General features: G+C 40.4%; 1 protein-coding gene across 3 annotated transcripts in view; it reads left to right on the top strand.

Annotated features, from left to right (window-relative positions):
* BMP5 (bone morphogenetic protein 5) overlaps positions 1–21,826 on the top strand; it is a 69,935-nt gene that overhangs the window by 41,250 nt on the left and 6,859 nt on the right. For 2 of the 3 annotated variants that reach the window (XM_077811592.1, XM_077811591.1), the window contains exons 4-5: positions 12,875–13,072; positions 21,011–21,087. In XM_077811592.1, the coding sequence (XP_077667718.1) occupies positions 12,875–13,072; positions 21,011–21,087 (275 nt within the window). Of the gene's footprint in view, positions 1–12,874; positions 13,073–15,205; positions 15,209–21,010; positions 21,088–21,826 lie in introns of all 3 variants that reach the window. The other variant, XM_077811590.1, reaches the window with a different exon arrangement.

The following is a 21,826-nucleotide window of genomic DNA, read 5'->3' as shown; positions in this document are numbered from 1 at the left end:
CTGAATGACGTGTTTGTGCACAGATGGAATATGTATTTTTACACTACTCAGTATGTAACAGATTCTGTCCATGAGTCAGAGAACCCCCTCTTCCCGCCTCCCAGCTATTTTATATATGCACATGGGGCTTGATCCAGGGCCCATTCAACTCCATGGAAAGCCTTCCATTGACTTCAGTGGGCATTAGAACAGACCCCTGATCCTGCAGTCCTCAAGAAAAATTCCCTGTAACTTCCACTGGAGCTCTAAGTGAGTGAGGAATGCAGGACTGGGCTGTGCGCTGGAAAACACTGAGAGATTTTAGGCCCTGCTTCCTAGTTAAGATCCGTTGGTACAGAGCATTGCGTCCATGTGGAGTCCCAGTGGAATAAACAGGATTCTGCTTGGGTGCTAGGGTCCATGCCAGGGGATCTAGATGAAGGATTGGGACCCAAAGTGATAAGCTCTTTGAGGACAAGACTGTGTTTATTTGTATTTATTTCTATGGCACCTGCTCAATAGGGCCCCAATCATGATCCAGCCTTCCAGATGCTACTGCAATACAATATTAATTAGTAATTATTTTCTGAATGTCATTTGTAGAGGAATTTTCAGGGAATTAGAAAAATGGATATTTTCCTTGTGCCATCCCCCTTGGTGAAGTCTGAAAAATAATGTTTAAATTAAAAATCAAGAACATTACTATTTTAAAACAATAATGCATTAAGAATAAGAAATGTTTGGTTATTGTAGTTCATTTTTTTGCCCTTGAAAATGCTGAAAATGTACAAATGTTCACATGGCATTGGAATGTGTTGTTTTCTTTAAGATGTATTTGGTATCACAGGCATCCTTTGGTATGAAATGTAGCCATTTTTCTGTTAATGGGACATATATTGAATAGTAAAAATGAAGAGTTGCATAACACACATGGAAGCTGTCAACATATAATTTACCATTTCCCTGGAGCTGTGGTAAATTAAGGATCATGTTTGGGTTTTGTTTTTTTTTTAAATTCTGTCTTTTTTTAAATGTCTACATATATCTCCTCGGCATTCTTCATGCTGATTCCATCCTTTTGATGCTGAAAGCCTCTGTGGTGTTTAAAATCAGGTGATCGCTATCACACTGATACGAGTGGGGTACTAGATGAATTCCAACATATAATTTATGCAGATGCAGAAACAATGTGAAAATTCATTCATTTTATGCTTTTCCTGTGTATCGAGCATGCACCCCATAGGCCTTTAAAAATAGTGTGAGTGACTCAGCACCTTTTGTTTTCACGCTTAACATTTGTATAATTGGAAATTAGTGACAGTTTGCACATCATTTTTACTACAGGAACGTAAGAACCCAGGGGAGATGAAAAAGTATCAGTATTTCTTTTGCTGTCATATTGTTCACTCTGGAGAGAACTCAACATGTTCTCTCCTCAATACAAAGGCGAAAGAAAATGTATCTCTGTAACATCAAGGACAGAAAATCCACAGAGAGAGCAGACTGCAGACACATAGATCTCAGCTCAGCTTCAAGGAGAGCTTTTAGACCCTGCACTTTCCATGCAGCTTTCTATGCCCATGCTGCTCTTGGCTGTTTCTCCTGTTGCTGAGCATTGTGGGCTTAGAATCTTAGAGTGACTTTGAAAGAGTTAAAGCTGCTTCTAGCAGCGTTTATTATTGTGAAGATTCCCCTTGGGATTCTGTCAGGGTTTGAAATGTGCGTGCTGTGTGGAGCAGCTGCCCCAAGTCTGCCTCTGTTACCTAGGCTGTTTTCTCAGAGGAGGGGATGTGGATTACTGGGTCCAGGGAAGCCCAACTTGGAGTGGTGTGCTCTCTGTCCTCTCCCCCAGATTTGCAGTAGCTCCTGTCCCATGTGCTGCCCACAGAGTGGGAGATTGGACACTTGTGCCATGTGCTGGGTTTGGGGGGTGGTTGTGGGGAGCCTGGCCTGCCTCTCTCTCTTTCACACCTCCCCCCATTAGCCTCCATTTCTTACCACCCGGGAGTTGGGGAAGATCTTGCCTCCTATAGTGCCCCAAGGGTGGGAGAATAACTGGGCCGCTGGGACCACATGCTGCGTTGGGGCTAGTCAGCTTCAGTGCAGCATCTGGTGGCAGTGGAGCTGATGCTTTCATGGCGGCATGAGCCCGGCCTTTGAAAGTTCAGTGATTTGGGCAGGCTGCCAAAGTTTTCCTGAGGCTGCAAGTCAGAGAGAGTTTTACTTGTATTTTACCTGTACTTTTGTTTGTATTTTTACTTTGTCTCAGCCAAATTTGAGTGGCATTTCCTGGGACAAAGAAAAGGCATTTTATAGCGCAAGTGGATCCTCCCACAAACAATTTAGGTGTGGGAGCTTCTCAGAGAAAAATGGTTGCAAAAATGCTTTATAATGGAAAGTCTTAGGCAACCTCAATATATGGGTCCCTACTTGCTCCCCCTATAATTATTATTCTAGTACTGCTGGAAGGCTAGAGTGAGGATCAGGGCCACATTGTACTGGGTGTCCATTACTCTTAGGATTCCACCTGTCTCCTTGTGTGTCAGTGAGCAACCTTTCCTTTTAAATCCTTTCTTAATTTTTTTCCTCCATGAGGCCCATCAGTATTAATCCACCAAGTATGGAACATTTGTATAATGTATTGCCCATCTATTAGCTGTATTTATAGGTAAACTGAGCCACATGAGTCTGCACATTCAGTGATGCCTCTTCTTGTAGATAAACTAGATTATGAGCTCCTTAAAAGAGGGACCATATGTTACAGAACTGAGTACACATTTGATACTTAAATAGTAGAAACACTAGGCCTGAGTCTGTAGTCACTTATACTAAAGAGCAAGGAGGTAATATCTTTCACTGGACCAACTTCTGTTTGTGAAAGAGACAAGCTTTCCAGCTTAAACAGATAGAAAACATCAAAAGTGATTTCACAGTGATCAGTTGACTTTCACTGGGATAAATATGAGTTCAGAATCAGCCCCACTGCATCACTTAAATAAGTTGCCAGCATGCCAGATGCAAAAATAGGAGTTTGGTTAGTTTTATTTGGAAGACTATTGGCTCTTTTTAACTCTTCCAATGGATGACTGAAGAATCCAATCTCTCCCTATTTTATCCTCTTGCTGAAAATACAGTAAGCATGCCAAGAAAGTTGAAAGACTCCCACATACCATTCACAGTTTAAGTGCATTAAATGTAAAGAATAGGTCAAATATTTAAAGGGCCATATTTTTATATGATTACAACATTTTTCTTTTAAATAATATATCATACTGTAGTAGAATATACTGTTCCATGGATCCTCAGATGTTCATAAATTATCCAGGGAGCTTGCCTTAAAGTGCTTTTCAAATACCACTTTCAACATGTATAGATAAATGACAAAAAAAAAATGTAAAATTAATTTTGCTGGTCTCACTTAAGGCAGCAACAGGAAGATTGCCAGAAATTAAAGCTAAAACTTCAGCTTTGACTTTGGCCTAGGCATGGTGGGACTTTAGTGGCCTGACTTTGTTGGGCCAAAGCAGTGCAACACAGATTCTACATGATCACACATTGTTCTTGAGTGGGGTTTGTGTGAGTGTAGTTAACTGCAATGAAGGGGAAAATATTAAGGGAAAGTTTTATTTGTGCTGTTTAGCTTCATTGGCCCAACGCTGCACAGATTCTTCTGCTTGAAGTCAATGAGACTGCTCTGGCATAATGATCCTCCCAAGCAGATCTCTCCATCCTCACTAAATTTTTCAGTTTAAGCTAAAAATATATCTAAATACTACAAGAATTGCTACTATCCTCCTAAGCTGTGGTTAATTTGTAAAATGTGTTTTGTTGCTTATTGAACACTGTTGAAGGTAAATAAGTACTTTCTGTTTAAAGACAAAATGAGTGCCTTGCTGCAAGTGGATGACTCAGGACATAATAATGGACTTTGTAATTTTGCTGGCTGCTTACTGGCCACCTGCTCACTGCTCTCATAAAATATCAGGGTTGGAAGGGACCTCAGGCGGTCATCTAGTCCAACCCCTTGCTCAAAGCAGGACCAATCCCCAATTTTTGCCCCAGATCCCTAAATGGCCCCTTCAAGGGCTGAACTCACAAATCTGGGTTTAGCAGGCCAATGCTCAAACCACTGAGCTATCCCTCTCATTGTTCCCCCTCCACCAGCCACCCTGTTGGTCACTTCTCTCTGCTGCTGCCTGCTCATCATGCCTCTCTGCCGCCGCCCTGCTGGCTGATCATTCACCAGCTGACTGTTAGTCACTTTCTGCCTCTCTGCTGTGACCTCTGCACATCAGTCTCTCAGTGATTTTAGCTCTTAGCAGGCAGGGCAGAAACACAGTCCTACCACAACTGGTTTCAGCTCTAAAATGAGCAATTAAATTAACAAAAGAGGCTCCTAATGAAGTCTATTTAGCTCTATTCTTTGAAGAGTGGGAAAGAACAGAGGACCCCTTGGGGGGGGACAGGGGTTGTGCAATCTCCTGACCAAGACTCCTATCCCCATCCCTCTTATTTTCACAGGGCTCTGACATTGGAGCCCCTGCTTAATGAAGTTCTTTCAACTGAGGGTGCCCCCCGCTCATTTTGGACAGGTTAAGAACAGTCCTGCTTTCCTGTATTCCTACAATAATTACAACATTGGTAACCATATTTCACTACCCCTGCATTCAGTACTAAGATCATTTGTACCCAACACCAGACAAAGTTGATCATTTGACACAGCTGTAAATGATTATGTAAACAGAGCCGGAGCAAACTGTATTTACATAAACACACCCACAGTCTTTTCCCCTTCCAACTAGCTATCAGGGAAGCATTCATTCAGACCCTGCTTACATCTGGACAACTATCACCTTGGACATGTGGATTTTAGACACAGTAATGGAAGGTTATTCCATCCAATTCAAATCCTTTCTGCCATGTAGCCCCCCCACTGTCCTCCCTTTTCATGAGAGATTAAAAGCAGAAGTACAAGCTGTACTGCAAGCAGGGGCTGTAGAAGAAGTACCTTTAATTTACAGAAACAAGGGTTTCTACTTTCTAATCCTGAAGAAAAATTGAGGTTTCAGACCAATTATGGATCTCAGGCCTCTAAACAAATATGTCAGGAAGTTTTAATTCAGAATGCTATCTCTGGCTCTGATTATTCCCTCCCTGTCAACCCTGGATTGGTTTGCTGCTCTTGACCTCAAAGATGCATATTTCCACATCCCCCTAAGACCATCTCACCACAACTATCTACATTTTGTCCTTTGGTTTGGATCATTTCCAATACAGAGTCTTACCCTTTGGCCTCTCCACTGCACACAGGGATTTTATCAAATGGCTGACTCCAGTAACAGCACATTTAAAAAGACAAGGGATCTTTGTTACCCCTTACTTAGATGATTGGGTGCTCAAGGCCTCGTATGTAAAGGATTTAAACAAAGCCATTCAGGTCACTTTTTCTCTGTTTGAAACCATAGGTCTTCTCATAAACAAAGAGAAGTCCTTTCTGATTACATCACAAAAGCTTTCCTTCATTGGGGGAATCCTTGATTCCATAAAGGAGACAGTTTTGGAACTAAAGACCACTATACAGAGACTGCTGCTACAACCCTCTCAGAGGATAATGTATTTCCCAGAGTTAATGGGCTTCAGGGTATCCACAACGTATATGTCCTCAATTACCGGACTCAGAATGAGGCCACTTCAGCACTGGCTATTAAAGAACTTCAAACCCACTATGGACAATATGCTCAAAAAACTCACCATTCTGAGAAAGGTGGTCTTTCTAATATGGAGACTGAAACCAAAAAATGTCCTCAAGGGAGCATCGTTAAATCCACTTCCTCCTTTGCAAATGGTCACCACAGATGAGTCCAGAATAGGCTGGGGTGCACATCTCCTCAACCTTTACATTTGAGGTCTTTGGAATGATAAGGAATCCTTACTACACATAAACGTGTTAGAACTGAAGGTCAGTCAGTGGGTTCTCAAGGCATTTCTTCTGGAGATTCAGGATGTGGTAATCCAGGGGACAAAACTTTAGGACTGGCATATCCTATACAACATTTCCCCAATTGCCTTATGTGTTGCAGGACAGCACAGTGAGCTTGCAGATCATCTGAGCAGAGATTCCTCGCAGATGCATACATGGTCTCTAAAGGACTCAGTGATTCAGAACATTTTCAACCTTTGGGGAAGTCACAACCTAGATCTATTCACTGAAAATTCATTACAAAATGTGCTTGTTTTTCCTTGAGACTGGGCTCAGACAAACAGTCATTGAGGAACACATTTCTCTTAGCCTGGGGAATGTAGCTGATGTAAATGCATTTCTCCTAACCCTCAAAGAAAATAAGATTCACCAGGATGGTTCTAGTTGCCCCAGCATGACCAAGACAACAGTGGTATAATGAGTTACTCCATCTGTTCAGTGGAAAATACAAGATTTGGAAAAATCAGAGAATAATAGATTATCAGGGTTGGAAGGGACCTCAGGAAGTCATCTAGTCCAACCACCTGCTCAAAGCAGGACCAATCCCCAACTAAATCATCCCAGCCAAGGCTTTGTCAAGCCTGACCTTAAAAACCTCGGAGGAAGGAGATTTCACCACCTCCCTAGGTAACACATGCCAGTGCTTCACCACCCTCCTAGTGAAAAAGTTTTTACTAATATCAAACCTAATATCCAACCTATCCAATATCAACTGCAACTTGAGACCATTACTCCTTGTTCTGTCATCTGCTACCACAGAGAACAGCCTAGATCCATCCTCTTTGGAACCCCCTTTCAGGTAGTTGAAAGCAGCTATCAAATCCCCCCTCATTCTTCTCTTCCGCAGACTAAACAATCCCACTTCCCTCAGCCTCTCCTCATAAGTCATGTGTTCCAGTCCCCCTAACCATTTTTGTTGCCCTCTGCTGGACTCTTTCCAATTTTTCCACATCCTTCTTGTAGTGTGGGGTCCAAAACTGGACACAGTACTCCAGATGAGGCCTCACCAATGTCAAATAGAGGGGAACGATCACGTCCCCTGATCTGTTGGCAGTACCCCCACTTATACAGCCCAAAATGCCCTTAGCCTTCTTGGCAACAAGGGCACACTGTTGGCTCATATCCAGCTTCTTGTCCACTGTAACCCCTAGGTCCTTTTCTACAGAACTGCTGCCTAGCCATTCGGTCCCTAGTCTGTAGCAGTGCACAGGATTCTTCCGTCCTAAGTGCAGGACTCTGCACTTGTCCTTGTTGAACCTCATCAGATTTCTTTTGGCCCAATCCTCTAATTTGTCTAGGGCCCTCAATATCCTATCCCTACCCTCCAGCGTATCTGCCACTCCTCTCAGTTTAGTGTCATCTTCAAACTTGCTGAGGGTGCAGTCCATGCCATCCTCCCAGATCATGAACGAAGATATTGAACAAAACCGGCCCCAGGACCGACCCTTGGAGCACTCCACTTGATACCGGCTGCCAACTAGACATAGAGCCATTGATCACTACCCGTTGAGCCCTACAATCTATCCAACTTTCTATCCTCCTTATAGTTCATTCATCCAGCCCATACTACTTTAACTTGCTGGCAAGAATACTGTGGGAGACCGTGTCAAAAGCTTTGCTAAAGTCAAGGAACAACACGTCCACTGCTTTCCCCTCATCCACAGAGCCAGTTATCTCGTCATAGAAGGCAGTTAGGTTAGTCAGGCATGACTTGCCCTTGGTGAATCCATGCTGACTGTTCCTGATCACTTTCCTCTCCTCTAAGTGCTTCAGAATTGATTCTTTGAGGACCTGCTCCATGATTTTTCCAGGGACTGAGGTGAGGCTGACCTTTAAGGCTGACTGGCCTGTAGTTCCCAGGATCCTCCTCCTTCCCTTTTTTAAAGATGGGGCACTCCATTAGCCTTTTTCCAGTCATCCAGGACCTCCCCCGATCGCCATTTTCATGCTCCAGTGAAGTGCAGTAAATTCCTATTAATGCTCAAAAACCATCTACCAAAACAGCTACAATTTCAAATGGAAGAGATATGTTATCTGGACAACTAATAGGAGTTTCTGTCTCTATGCAACTGGTTTTGTAATACTTGATACACTTAAAGACAATGAGCTTGTCTCTCTCTCCTCCATTAAAGTCCACTTAGCGGAAACAGCAGCATTCCATACTTACACTGATGGTAAATCCATAATGCACAAATAATCTGGCAAGAAAAACTTTTTAAAAGGTTTATTGAATCTGTAGCCCCCAATTTGAGATCCTGTCCCTCCGTGGAATTTAAACTTTGTTTTAATATGGCTGCTGTGTCTGCTGTTTGCACCACTAGTAAGCTGTTCTTTGTTTCATCCCTCTGTGAAGACAGCCTTTATAATAGCAGTCATTTCTGCCAGCAGTGTCCACGAGCTCCATGTGTTGATGCTGGACCCCTCTGATACAGCCTTTCATAAAAAATAAGGTGGTTCTTAGATCAAACCATAACTTCCTTCCAAAGGTGGTTTCAGAATTTCATATAAATCAAAGTATAAATTTACCTATTTTCCCTCAAAACTATTACAAGTAAAGGAGAATCTAGATTATGTTCCTTAGATGCGAAGAGAGAGCTCTCATTCTACTAGGACAGAACTAAGAGCTTTAGGTCTTCTCCCAAATTATTTATTTCATATGCTGGCTCTTCAAGGGGTCAGGCCATTTCAGCACAATCCCTCTGTAGCTGGGTCAGGCTGTGTATTGAAGAGTGTTACCGAGCAGCTTCACTCTCTCCTCCTGCTCCTCTTGAGCACATTCCACTAGAGCAGTTGTGACATCTGTAGCATTCACTAAGCATATTCCCCTTATTGACACATGGAAGGCTGCCTGCTACATGGAACTCCATGCATACTTTTACAAGACATTATGCACTGGCTAGGACATCCAGGTGTGATGCACAGTTTGTCAGGGCAGTACTTAAGTCATTGTTTAGGTAGGACTATGCTCCCTCCTTCCAGTTTATGGTACTGCTTGCCAAACCAACCCAAGAATGGGAATATGCAGAGGATTATCGAAGAAGAAATGAACATTACTTACTTGTAACAGGAGTTATTCGAGATGGACTCTGCATATTCACTTTCCCCATCCACCTTCTCTCCTCTTGCAGAGTCCTAATTTAGGGTTAGTTCATATTCGACTTTAGTGATTGGAAGTAACTGAGGTGGCAATGGGTGCCATGCCCCTTCTATGACCAAGCCAAGGGCAGGGGAAGGAAGGGCGGCACTACAAATAGAAGATTCCACCATCGCAGATGCTCTTGGTCAATGCATCCCAAAGAAAATGAATGTTCAAAGACCATCCTGAAGAACACTGGTTACAAATAAGTAACCATCAGTTATCTTCATTGGGTTGCGAAGTGCATGCTGGCATATTTAGGATAGAGAAGGTTATGGGGACTCTCTGGATCCTCATCTTGAAAAGTAATTCTTGAATGATCTGCATATTTTTTTCGAGAGTAGGGATTGGTCCTTGTTGCTCAGTGAGCTGAGTGCCGGTTGATCACCAGCTTGCTGCCCTCCACTTCAATGTTGATGGTATTTTTGTGATTCTGTATGTACATACAGTACTGGAGATATGTGCTTTGGAATCTTTCAGGATTAAAGGTGCAAGATAAATGTAACTGTGATCTAATTATTAATAGAAGAGTTAATTGACGCCTGTGAAGGGTCAGAGAAATCAGCTTAAGGATCTGGACTGCTGCACTTTGCCATTTGATATGACTCTGAAAGGGATGATGCAGCCTGAGTGATACAACAGTTTTTGGAATATATCACACTAATAGCATAACGAGGAGAATTGTGTCTCAAGAGGACCAGAACCTGCAGTTCTCCTAGTGAAGTCAAAAGGGGGTTTGCTGGCACGTGGAGTAAAAGCCAAAGGTTTTGGCTGCAAAGAATTGGCACATTAGAACAGCTTTCAAAATTTTGCTAAGTGAATCTGTGTATCTCTCTCAAGCTAATCCATTTAGATATATTAAGTTTTGAGTGGTAACTGTCCCTGTCACTAGCCGTTCAAGACCTTTTGATAAACTAATGTTGGCAGACCTTGTTAAGCATTAACTTATCCATTTCCCTTGCCACAGTGTAGAACACCTCCTGAAATCGGCACTACAGATGAAGGTTTAGTCTCGGAGCAGTGGCTAACAAGCAACCTTTGGCACATTGGATGAGGTAGAGTAGGGAAGGGAGCTTGAGGCAGTTCAGAGGCATGGGGTTTGAGGGATCCCCAGGTTTATGGAGAGGCAAACTTTTATATTCTTTGGTCTAAGGGGGTTCCTGTTCTTCCCAGGGAGCAGTCTTGTGGATGCTCTGCAAATGCAAATTCTTAGATTTTTTTCTGTAGTCTGCACAGGAGTAACCTACAGGAGACAGTACATAGTTTGATGTGTATTTTGTGTAATTACCCTAATCTAGCTAATGTAAAATGTAGCTAGTACTACTTGTGAAAAGTGTATATTTATAAGGAATCATCTTCTGATGATTTAAATCTAAAGCATATAATAAACCAAGGTAGGTAATGGGACTCAGTGTTTAGAAGTAAAACTTCAGTTGGACTTTTACCGTTGACTTGAGGTCTGGTAGAATTGTGTCCTTATCCACAGTAGGGTTGGGGAAAAAAACCTCTTTTCCTAAAAAAACTTAGTTTGGCTACTCAAAAGATCAAATAAACAGAAGGTATAGAGCCACATAAACTGCTTCTGTGTCTAAAAAGAGTGTGGGTTATGGGCTTCAATTTTTTTTTCATGGTTTATATCTCTATACCTTGAGTAAGTAAGTAAACCTTAGCTTGTGGAATCTTAATAGTCATCTCACTGCTGAAGTCTAAAGGAAACCAAGAGGAAACTTAATAATATTAAAAGTTATTTTAAAGGGAGTTCACATGGGTTTGAAGGGTATTTTGCTTCTCACACAATATCCACCTTTGTAAATTCAGTGAACCTAGATTTAAATTTAGAGAACTTACACACATCTTTTACAGTCCTCAGTACATAAATCTAATAGGATTCCTAAAATGTCTGCCAGTAAGGTATTAATCTTTTACAGATAAAATTAAAATTCTGAAAGTCACTGGAACAAAAAGAATTCCCTCTAGAAAAGTAAAGGAAACTTGGAACTTTGTGGTAAGTGGCTGGTCGGTCCATGTTGTAATGAATAGAGAATAGTCTGTACAGTGTTTCATATCTGACCTGCTACAAGACTTGAACATTCAGAAATTAATTTTAATGTGTTATTTCATAGTCATTTAAATAGATGAAGAGAAGAATTAGATAAACACAGAACTAAAAAGCCATTTAAAAATGAAATCAGTAGCTTCAACAAATAATTTTTTCCCTTCTAGTCAAAAAAGCAATTATCAAAATTGTTCAGAATATGTTGCCAGTTACTCTGCTCCAAAACTGCTAACTTTCTCAGTTCTTCTTTTGCCTTTGCTGGGCTCTCTGTCACTGGAAACATCTTAAACCAATTTAAAGTGCTACACCTGAATAAACATGTTGTAAAAGTGTTTATGTATTGAAGTGGGTCAGTTCAAGGTATGGTATTTGGCTGGAACTTCTAATTTCTCTTTTTACAGCAAAAGGGCTGCCAGAAGGAGGAAGTCTGAGCTGAATTAATACATTTGTTACAGTGGAAGTAGAATGGAAACTGCTTTAACCACAAATCAAACTGCCTCTTTCATTTACGCCAGTGATAGAGTTTTTCTAAGAAATATAGACTCTGGCACAGAGCCATTGTAAGTTTGCATTCAAAAGGAAACCTATAGGCTTATTTGTTTAAGGTTTACTCCTATGATTATTGGTAAGGTCTTTTTCTGGTAAAATTAAGTTTAATGGCATTATACCGTACATTTGTGAGGCAGATGCTCCTTTATTGTCCTTGTAGCTATTTAACAAACCTTTCCAATCTATTAGTACCATAGTTGAGTGCCCTGATGCTGCCCACACCAGTGCATAGACTATTTCTTGACCAATACCTTCACATTTACTGGACCTCTGTGTCCCCCAGCCTTGCACAGCTGCACAGCTTCATGTGACACGGTCTCCTTTTCTGACGGTTGAAGGGCTCTGCATAATACACGTACACACAAGTGTTTATGCTGCCAAAGTCAATTCTGTTAAGAGCAAGGGTTTATTTGTTAAAATGTCACTGATGCAGTTTCAATGACTTGTTTTGCTTACTTTTCTTCTAGGGAGGGTCAGTTCCTCCAATACAGTGAGGTTACCACACAGTCCTGACTGAACAAATATTTTAAAGAAGTACGTACATCCCTTAGGAGAAGAACTGGAGTCAATCGTGTACATATTTCAAACTCTCTTATATTTCCCTTGAAAGACTGAGTGCCCCTGTATATGTAGTGATGACTTCACATGAACTTGGAGTAATGCTTTACATTGTTTAAAGCGTAAATATATTGATTGCCTATGCTTCTCGTTCCTATTGATTTGAGTTGGAGAAATAGAATTCCAGATTTAACATACTTGTGATGTATGTTAAGATGACTGCATCATGTTATCCTTTTCCAAGAGCATAGAAGTTAATGGAGTTGATTTATTTCTTTGCAGTAGATCAGTACATATACCACTGAATTAATATATCAGGGTTTTGTGTAGAATGCGTGGACAATGTTTTCATGTAGTGGGAGTCTGTGAAGTTATTGAAACTTTTGTAAATAAATCTGTTGAGTTCTCTGCCTTTTAGATTACATTCAACAAAATAAGGTTAAGGTTTCTAATATTGTAACTTCAGGATCATGGGTAAAATCCTTTCCCCAGTGAAGATAATGGCAAAACTCCCATTGACGTCATTTGCGCCAGGATTTCACCCATATATTTATCTGGCAACCAGAAAGAGCAAAATTGCGTATGGTATTAATTGTATGTCTGCATTATTTTATAGGTCGCAGTATCAATGTTAAATCAGCCGGCCTTATAGGAAGACATGGGCCTCAATCAAAGCAGCCATTCATGGTTGCATTCTTCAAGGCGAGTGAAGTGCTTTTTCGATCTGTCCGAGCAGCCAACAATAAAAAGAAAAATCAGAACCGCAACAAATCCAGTAGCCATCAGGATTCTTCCAGGATGCCCAGTGTTGCAGGTAAGATGAAGCCATAGTACCATCTATGCAGTAGGCATCTGAGAGTACAACTGTAAGGTGGCACATTTCAAAAGTTAGGTACTGTGAAATAAATTTGTGCATTCTCACATTCAGTGGTCCAAATGAATAATGCAGTGATGATTCAGCCGCCTCCGTCTTCTTGGCTGGTGAATTATTCACTGCGAACTTTGGCTGGGAAAAGGTGAAAGATCCAACTCAGATTAAAGAAACGGTCAGTAATGAGATTGAAAATGTGTAAATCAGCCACAGCTACCAGTACACGTCTTGCTGAGTTAAATGTGTACTGTGCTATGTGAACTTTTAATATACTAGCCGGTGAGTGGGTAATTCAGCACACTTATTCAATGTTTGTGCCAATGCAGGTGAGCCATCCGACTAAAATCCCTTCTCGCAAATAGCCGTGTACATGCTATGCAGATAATTAAAGGATTTCTTATCCCAAATGTGGCGAATTTGAACCTTTTGATAAGTCACTTGAATGTTTTTTATCTGAAAACTATTTTCCATGTCTCATCTTTCAGAGAAGAAAAAGCAATCTATTGGGATGAGTGCAATCCATTTGTTGTTTTAGATAACTGAGATTTCTCTTGGTGTTATAAATCCACATGGTATCCCTAAATGCTAGTATGCCTTGTGCAATCTGATCTCTTTCTTACTTGAAAAGTGTTGAAAAACTCACATAGTCAGACACTAATGCATACGAGGATGCTCAAGGTGGTTGTTTGTTCCATTAGGTGTCTGGAATTAATTATGGTCTATACATTATTTCCTGGTATGTTTCCAGTTAGAGGAGTATGAAGAACTTGTTTGAAATTCAAGATCTCCCCCTTTTGGAGAAACCTTGTCTTTCTTTTTGGGGACAGGACCTGCACATCCAAATATGTATCTTTTAGAGGATACTGTAGCAGAGTATAGTATTAGTGGATCAAGAATTTCTCTTGAAAGCTGTTGCCAGCCTCTCAAACATGTCCATTATGTAAGTAAATTAGTGCCCCGGAATGCAGTTTTGTGACCAGAATTCAGCCATAGGGTGGTATTCATGTATTTGCAGAGATTAGTATGTCCCATTCAGACCCTCAAAATAGCAGGTTAAGTTGGTCTTAAGCAGTGTATAAGCCTTGTGCTGGCCCTCTGCTCAGGGATGGATTTCACTTTCACTTGATTTCATGATCACTTGGGACTGGCTGTCCAAGTGTTTCCGTCAGAGGCTATGGAGATTTACCAGGTGATCTACTGGATCCCAACCTGCTTTTAAGGTATAAATAAATGTCAACACCCATAAAACGCCACACACAAAAAAGGAAAAAAAGCTCAGTCAGTAGTAGCTATTATTAATACCTATCATGGTGGTGATGGATTTTATTTTTACGTAAAATATAACTAAAATGCTATGCTGTCTGCTGGAGCAGGGCTTCTTCCTCTTTGCTCCACTCTACATTGAGGAACTGGAGCAGAAATTATCCTGAGAGGCAGGCAGCAGAGAGATAACATGCATCTTTTCATTGTGCTCAGGGATTGAGAACCCTACAGTCCAGCCTTTGAAAAGCCTCCTGTCCATATATTCAAAAGCACTTGCAAGGTGTTAAGACTTAGTGGTGCTTTACTTATAATTGCTCTCTTGCCTGTCCCTTTTGGGTATTGTAAATTTCTTTCTTTTACTGTTCAAATGATCTCAGGAACAACTCACCTGCAAGAGCACTTTATAGCCCAAGAAAGAATCACGCAGAGGAACAATTATCAATAAATAAACCAGACTGGACAGTTTTAAATTATTACTGGTGGAAGAAAAAAAACTACTTATTGTTGCTGTACATCAGAAAACCCCATTTGATTGTTTTAAAGCACATTTACTAAGAAATGAAGAGTAATTAAATGCTTTTAAAATTTCAAAAAGGGGCAATCCATTGAGGTTTAAAAATCTATTAAGCATGTTTTAAACCAGCTGAGAAATTCAGATCTGGTATTAGCAGGTGTAACTCATTGTGTCAAGTCAATGGAGTTTTGCCGGCTTACACCAGGTCTGAATCTGTCAAAATCCATTGACTTTAATAGAAGGAGTTGTACCTGTTTATACCAGATCTTTGTTTGTATCTGTGTGTGTGTAATTGCAAGATGGTCAGGAATGGCTCTAAGGAACTGTTCCTTCACAGTAAATAATATTGATATAGAAAGATGCATTTTCCTCTTAGAATAAAATGGCTTTGAGTAAGGTGACATAAATAGAAGTTTTGAAAAGAAACCTGCTCAGATACATTCAACCAGAATGACTCCAAAGAAGCAATCACTGATTTCCAGGGTGAATAGTACTTCATACATAAATTATATATAAAACTCATTGTTGCATATTTTCCACAACATTTTTACTGATTCTGATAATCATAATTCAGTCATGTAGGCCTGTTTGGTAGTTCTGTTCCCCAGTAATTATGTATTTTATTCCCATGCTTTTCTCTCAAGAAACTAATTTTAAAATAAGAGGTAGGTAAAGAACTGTTCAGAATTTTAGTGGTAAAAAATTCAAATTGTTTTGTGAGGTTTATCAATGATTTTTGACCAACATCACCAAATTTTATGAATGTGCCATCATTTTGTAATTGTTTTAGTAACTTTGTGAAAGCTCCTCTAAAAGCTGGATTTTGTAATGATTCATAAAAGCCATTCATCTGTAGACAGCACTATTCCCTTTAAATCAACCAGGCTTCAGTGTTGGAGATGTCACTGTGATGTTACAGAGGCCGTTTGAATAATATGTAAAGACAAATTCCTAAACTCCAAAACCTTATAATTAAGGCTTTCCTGGCGCTTTTAGAAAGAGCAGTGGTGTTTGCCCAATGTCCTGATCAAATTCCAATTTGGGTATTATATTCTGCTATTACAATCTACTTATATTTTTCCTGCCACCTAAATTTAGTATGTACTACTTCTTCATTTCAAGTGTTGTACTGCACTGTTAAAAATAGTCATGTTCCACCCTAGAGATGCTTGCATTTCAGCGGTTAGTGAAATGATTCCTACATATTAACAATGACTGCACTTATTTGACCGTTGGTTAACTGATGGCTAGTCATATCCCCCACACTTATATGCTGTGAGTTGCTCCTGTGCTTATCCCATGACCCATATTTCCCGAATTTCAGGTCTGTTCAGAACTCTTTTGAAAAACGGTGCTGTAATTATATTTAGCCATCTATATTTCATGTTGCAAAGTGCCTTGGGATTCCTTCAAGTTGAAAGGGTGGGCATGAGAGAGTTTTCTAAGTCTGAAATTAGTCTTGGAGTTTGTTTGCATATTTTCACAGTATAGCTGAAGAGCTTTTAGTTTGCATCTCAAGAACTTTCTTTCAAGTATTAAATGGTGCAGCTGAAAAGAGACAATCAAGTAACGGGGCCCTGTAAAACAAAACTGTCCTGAGAGGTAAGCCAAGGTACCTACTTTTACCATGGCAAACCAAGCTGCTCTTACATTGTCTTGCTTGCATCTTCTCTGAACAGTTTCCAACAGTTTCCAGTCCCTTTGGTTAGGGTGTTAAGTATCAGTTATAAGAGTTGAACAAAATCAACTTTTCAAGATCTATAATAGCTATTGCACTAGTTACTGTCTGCAAATGAAGATATCAGTCGGTGCAAGCTTAGTGACTGATTCTATTCAGCTGCTCTAAGGTGTAAGAAGGGGGAGAGGAGAGCAAAATAAACCACTAGCCTTCTTGTCTCCTTGCACAATGGCAGAATGTAGTCCCAATCCCTGGGTTCCTCTGCCCATTTACCAACCACTGGAGCTGGGAGGTTCACAAGGAGGAGTATGCTGCATCCCCTGCAGGGATACGGAAGAAGGCACAGTCTCCCAGTTTGCAGGGGTGCAGCAGTTCTGCACAGCCCCTACCAATGGCCAGTATCTAAAAGGTACAGTAAACTGCTGTAAACTGAATAGAAAACCTAATAGTTCTGCCCACTATGCTCATCCTTGCCCATGCATAGGCAATGGAATTTGCAGATTATCGTAGCCTAACTATTGACGTTTATTAGAGAGACAAGGTGGGTGAGGTAATATCTTTTATTGGGCCAACTTCTGTTGGTGAGAGGGACAAGCATTTGAGCTACACGGAGCTCTTCTTCAGGCCGGAGAAGGACCTCGAGGAAGATATCTGAGTCGCTTGAAATCTTGCCTCTTCACCAATAAAAATGGCCCAAGAAAAGTGTTACCTTACCCCTTGTTTCTCTAATATCCTCGGACAAATGTGGCTACAACAACACTGCAGATACCTAAGCTTATGTCAGTAGGCCAAATTCTACTCCAGTTTATATCCCATGCAACTCCATCAAAGTGAATGGCATTGTAAGTGGTGTAATTACAAAATTTGGTTCCTTATCTCTTTACCTGTTGTGAAACCCCTGGCCAAATGCCTCAGAGTCAAGTAGTTTTGGTGGGAAATGCTGTTCTGCATAAGCCACATGACATGCTCCTGTTATGGTTGCTGTCATTTGTATAGCACAGGGTTTAGTCTTATTTCTTTTTCATTTTGCAGAAGACACTAGTTTGGGGAGTTCCTTTCTTGACTTTAACCTGATCATTCTTACCTTTTGATTTTGTTCTCACAAGAATTAAGTTCATTTCACTCTCTCACCAAGTCAAGAAAGACATTCCTACTTGCCATAGTTCACTGCCTTCTTTTCCCCCTTACAGTTAATTAAAATTGTGAAACTCCTTTTTGAAATACTCCCGCACATGCATGCAAACAAACAGAATGCGAATAAGAACAAAACCTATATAATATAACAATCTGGCAAAAGTTTTCTTCTTGATGTTGACAGGTCTGTGCTTAACCTTCCTCTATTGAGTGAAAACTTTAGGGCACATGGCTTAAATGCATGCAAGAACACAGTGCAGAAAGCAGAATGTATCCTCCAGGCCCTCCCTTCTGTTCCAAGCAGAAGGGTGAAATTTTCAGTATTTCTTCAGTTCTGACTCAGGTGCTACTTCCATTTTGGTCAAACTGGAGTTGTCTGGCAGATAAGGGACTAGAGGAAAAGTATTTTTTCTTTCTTTAACTTGTCCTGAAATCGACAAAAAACAAAAACAAATCAACCTTTTCCTCAAAAAGTGGTTCTGAAAAGGGGGAGGGAAATAGTAATTTGGCACAAAATGAAATCTATATTTTAATAATGTAAAGGCAATGATGCAAACTGACATCTACCCAGAAATTCAAAAGCAAGGCTGTGGTACTTTTCATTCCTGATGCTATGAGATAAGAATGGAAAAACATGCTTAACTGTGTATTTCCTGGATTTTATTGGTTGCTGTCACACTAATTAATTAAACATATGGTACTTTGTGATAGTAAATGCAGGCAGGTTCCTATGTTTCAACTTCCATCTCATCTTTAGAAACCAAAATCCTCTCTGAGTGCCAGTGAATATGAATAGGAATAAAAAATCTGATTCCCTTGCCCTACCCCCACAGCTCCTCCTGCCACATACAGATTTGGAACACAACTGCAGTCCCTGGATGGCTTAGGTACAAAGTTTACTCAGTCATAATATCCCATGGTTTTGATGCCTGACAGAATAAGCATATGGACCTTGAAGCAACAGAATGTGAAACTGGATCCTTGGCACCAGATCCTGTTGTAAATGTCACCGTGGCTACTTTTATGTAATGTTACATTACACACAACATTTGTCTTATATAAAAGGCAGAATGTAGGGAAGGAATACGAATTTGCTTTAGTAGTTTAGCATTCTAAATAGGTGTGTGGTTAGGTAGGTTTCAGAAAGCTATATATCAAATGCATGTCTGCATATCAAGTATCCTGGGACTTTTTCACATCCACACAGCATTAATCTGTTTGTTTTTTTTTTAAGTAGTTTCTGGGATTTTCAAGACTATGAAGATATTTGAAGGGATGCCATACATATTTATTATGGAGCCTTCTTCCCACAGGCCTAGGGTCCCCTCCACATTCTTTTTGGTGCTGAAGGTTGTGTGTTAAACATGAAAAGTTCAAAAAATTAGAAATTGATTCCAGAGCTCACGCTGATGGAGAACTTAATAAAGAATAATTTATTCACCAGCTTCCACCTGTTTTTCTGTTTGTGGACCATCTGCAAATGGATTGTGACTTTCTCCTGTGTGTTTCTTTCTGAAATCATTCAGTCATATTTTTCACACATTTCATTTATACTATGGCTTTCTATTCTAAATTTAGTGCCTGAAATTTGAAATGACATATGGCATTGTCTTTATTTCCTTGTTCAATGAGTAACTCATAATCTAGTTTCTTGTGTAGATTTTCATGGAACATGAATTTAAAATTGATTCTGAGAGTTTGAGCATGCGAGCTCAAAATTCATCTTGAAGGAGCATTAAAACTAGTAAAATATTCATAGAATGTTATCAAAGAAAACTTGTTTAAGATTTTGAACTAATATTAGTCAGTGTATTTGCATTATTAACCAAGGACACACTCCTAGCTAGTGGTGAGCATGCCAGCCCAAAGTAGAAAAAAATTATTTAAAATTAAGCTGAAGTTAATGAGACTATTAACCTCTTTAAAGCTAAGCACATACTTCAGCATTTTGGTGATCTGAGCTGGAGAGCACTGTGCAGAATCAAGCCCAAGTTCTAACCAGAACCTTTAATGGCTGTACCTATCTAACGTACCTGGAGGACATGCCAGAGCTATTCCAGGCAACAGAAAGTCTAACCGTGTCATTAGTACATTAAATAGAGCAGGCTGTCATTTATCATCAGAAATTTAAAAAAAGGCTCCCTGCATTTCCCAAGAAAATGCGTTGTTAACGACAGACACACAATCCCCCACCCTGAAACCTCCAAAACTTTTGTTTTTTGAAAACCATTCTCAGTTTTTAAAAAAGTCAGTTTGGTAAATTTTGGGTTTTGAATAAAAATTTCAATTTTCAGAAAGTATTCTGGGTTTTCAGTTTCCAGGTGGGGGGAGCGCGTGGTTATGAAATTTCTACCAAAATGAAAATGGCCCATGAAAATGTTTGGTTTTGATCAAAAAGCCATTTTTTGTCTTAAAACGTTTTTTCACCAAAACCATTCTTTTTTTTAACTGGCAGGAATACTGATCATCATCAGGAGACATAATCACTCTCCCAGATCCCAGGCAAACAGGAGAATGGACTAAGCTGCAGCATCCCTTGAGGTTCTACTGCCTGTGGCCTCGCATTCCTATCCAACCGCTCAGATAGGGTGGTGATGGGATGGGACCAGGACTTCCCCACAGCTTTGTACTTCCCCAATGAGAGATTATGATTGTCCCTGGCACAAGAGTGTAGAGAAGGTTCTGTGGGTCTTCCCATTTTAGCACACCTGTGCCAGGGCCAAAGACAATCAGGCCTTTAAAGTCCATCTGTTGTGCTACTTGTTTAATTCGTATTAACAGCTAAAGGTCATTAGTTAGGCGGATATTTTTTACAATGGTAAAAAAAGTAGCTGTACAAAATGTGCTAAGATTTAAATAACTGGAATTATGCTTTTTATATTTTTAATTTGAAATTGGGGTCTCTCCCACTCTTTGTCTGGCACTTGAGACCTGATCCAAAGCCCAGTGCAAAGACTCCAACTGTCGTCAGTGAGTTTTAGATCAGGGCCTTGATGTTTTTTTTCCAGCTTGCAAAATTACACCTACCTGCTACTTCGATAGCTAGCAGCTAGGCAGCATAAAAAGTTATTTCCCCTAATCCTGAATGCATCGTTTCCGCTCCGTACGCAAACTATGCCAGCCTGAGATTGGGGATTCAGAACTTCAAAAAATGATATTGACTTTATGGACCAGCCCTAGCTGTAGAGTATTTCTGTTCCTTTGCTTTGTGCAAGTTTGCCAAGGAACTTAAAACAGCTGAATCTTGTCTTCCATAGCAGTGTGTTTGAACAGTGTCTTTTTCTTTCTGTAGATTACAACACAAGTGAACAAAAGCAAGCCTGTAAAAAACATGAACTTTATGTGAGTTTCCGTGACTTGGGATGGCAGGTATGGATACCAACGCTCTTTCCTATCAGTGCTAATTTCTATAATCTCTTTTACAATCTGCCATCTGTTGTAGAGGGATTTTCCCTGGTGGTAACTGGTGCTGCACTGAAGAGGCAAGAATTCTCAAAGTGCACTTGGTAATGATGTGTGATCCTATATGCAATCCTTTGATAGCAGTTATAGAGCGATTCATGTTTACAGCCCACTGAGCCCTGTGGGAAAATAGCTGATGAGTCTGTGAGAGAAATATCCCAGGCATAAATAGTTTTATAGCCCTGATAAATTAATAGGTTTTACTAGGGATAGGCCCTAACCGTTACTCCAGATCTGAACACCCTGTGCACACTGGTGGTGGTGGGGTTTGAATCTGCATCAGAATACTGCCACTCAACCCTCTTTCAATATTTGATCAAACCAAAATCCCAGGTCTGAACACCCCTAAACTTCATAGCTGCTGGAACTAGGAGTGCTGGGGGTGCTGCCGCACCCCTTGGCTTGAAGTGGTTTCCATCATTTCCAGGGTTTACAGTTTGGTTGAATGGCTCTCAGAACCCCCATTATACAAATTGTTCCAGCGCCCCGGCTAAATTGTGGAGTATTTGAAATCCAGATCCAGATTTGGCTTGAGTCTCTTTCTAGTTCCTGCACTTGCTGTGTAATGACAGATGAGAATTATACCATCTGGGTTTGGAGCCCTGTGGAAGCAGAGCTTTCAGCCCCTACAAGGTGTTCTGAATCA

This window comes from Eretmochelys imbricata, chromosome 3 (assembly GCF_965152235.1).
Source record: "Eretmochelys imbricata isolate rEreImb1 chromosome 3, rEreImb1.hap1, whole genome shotgun sequence".
Classification (NCBI taxonomy): domain Eukaryota; kingdom Metazoa; phylum Chordata; order Testudines; family Cheloniidae; genus Eretmochelys; species Eretmochelys imbricata.
This window is presented reverse-complemented; position numbering and strand designations above follow the sequence as displayed.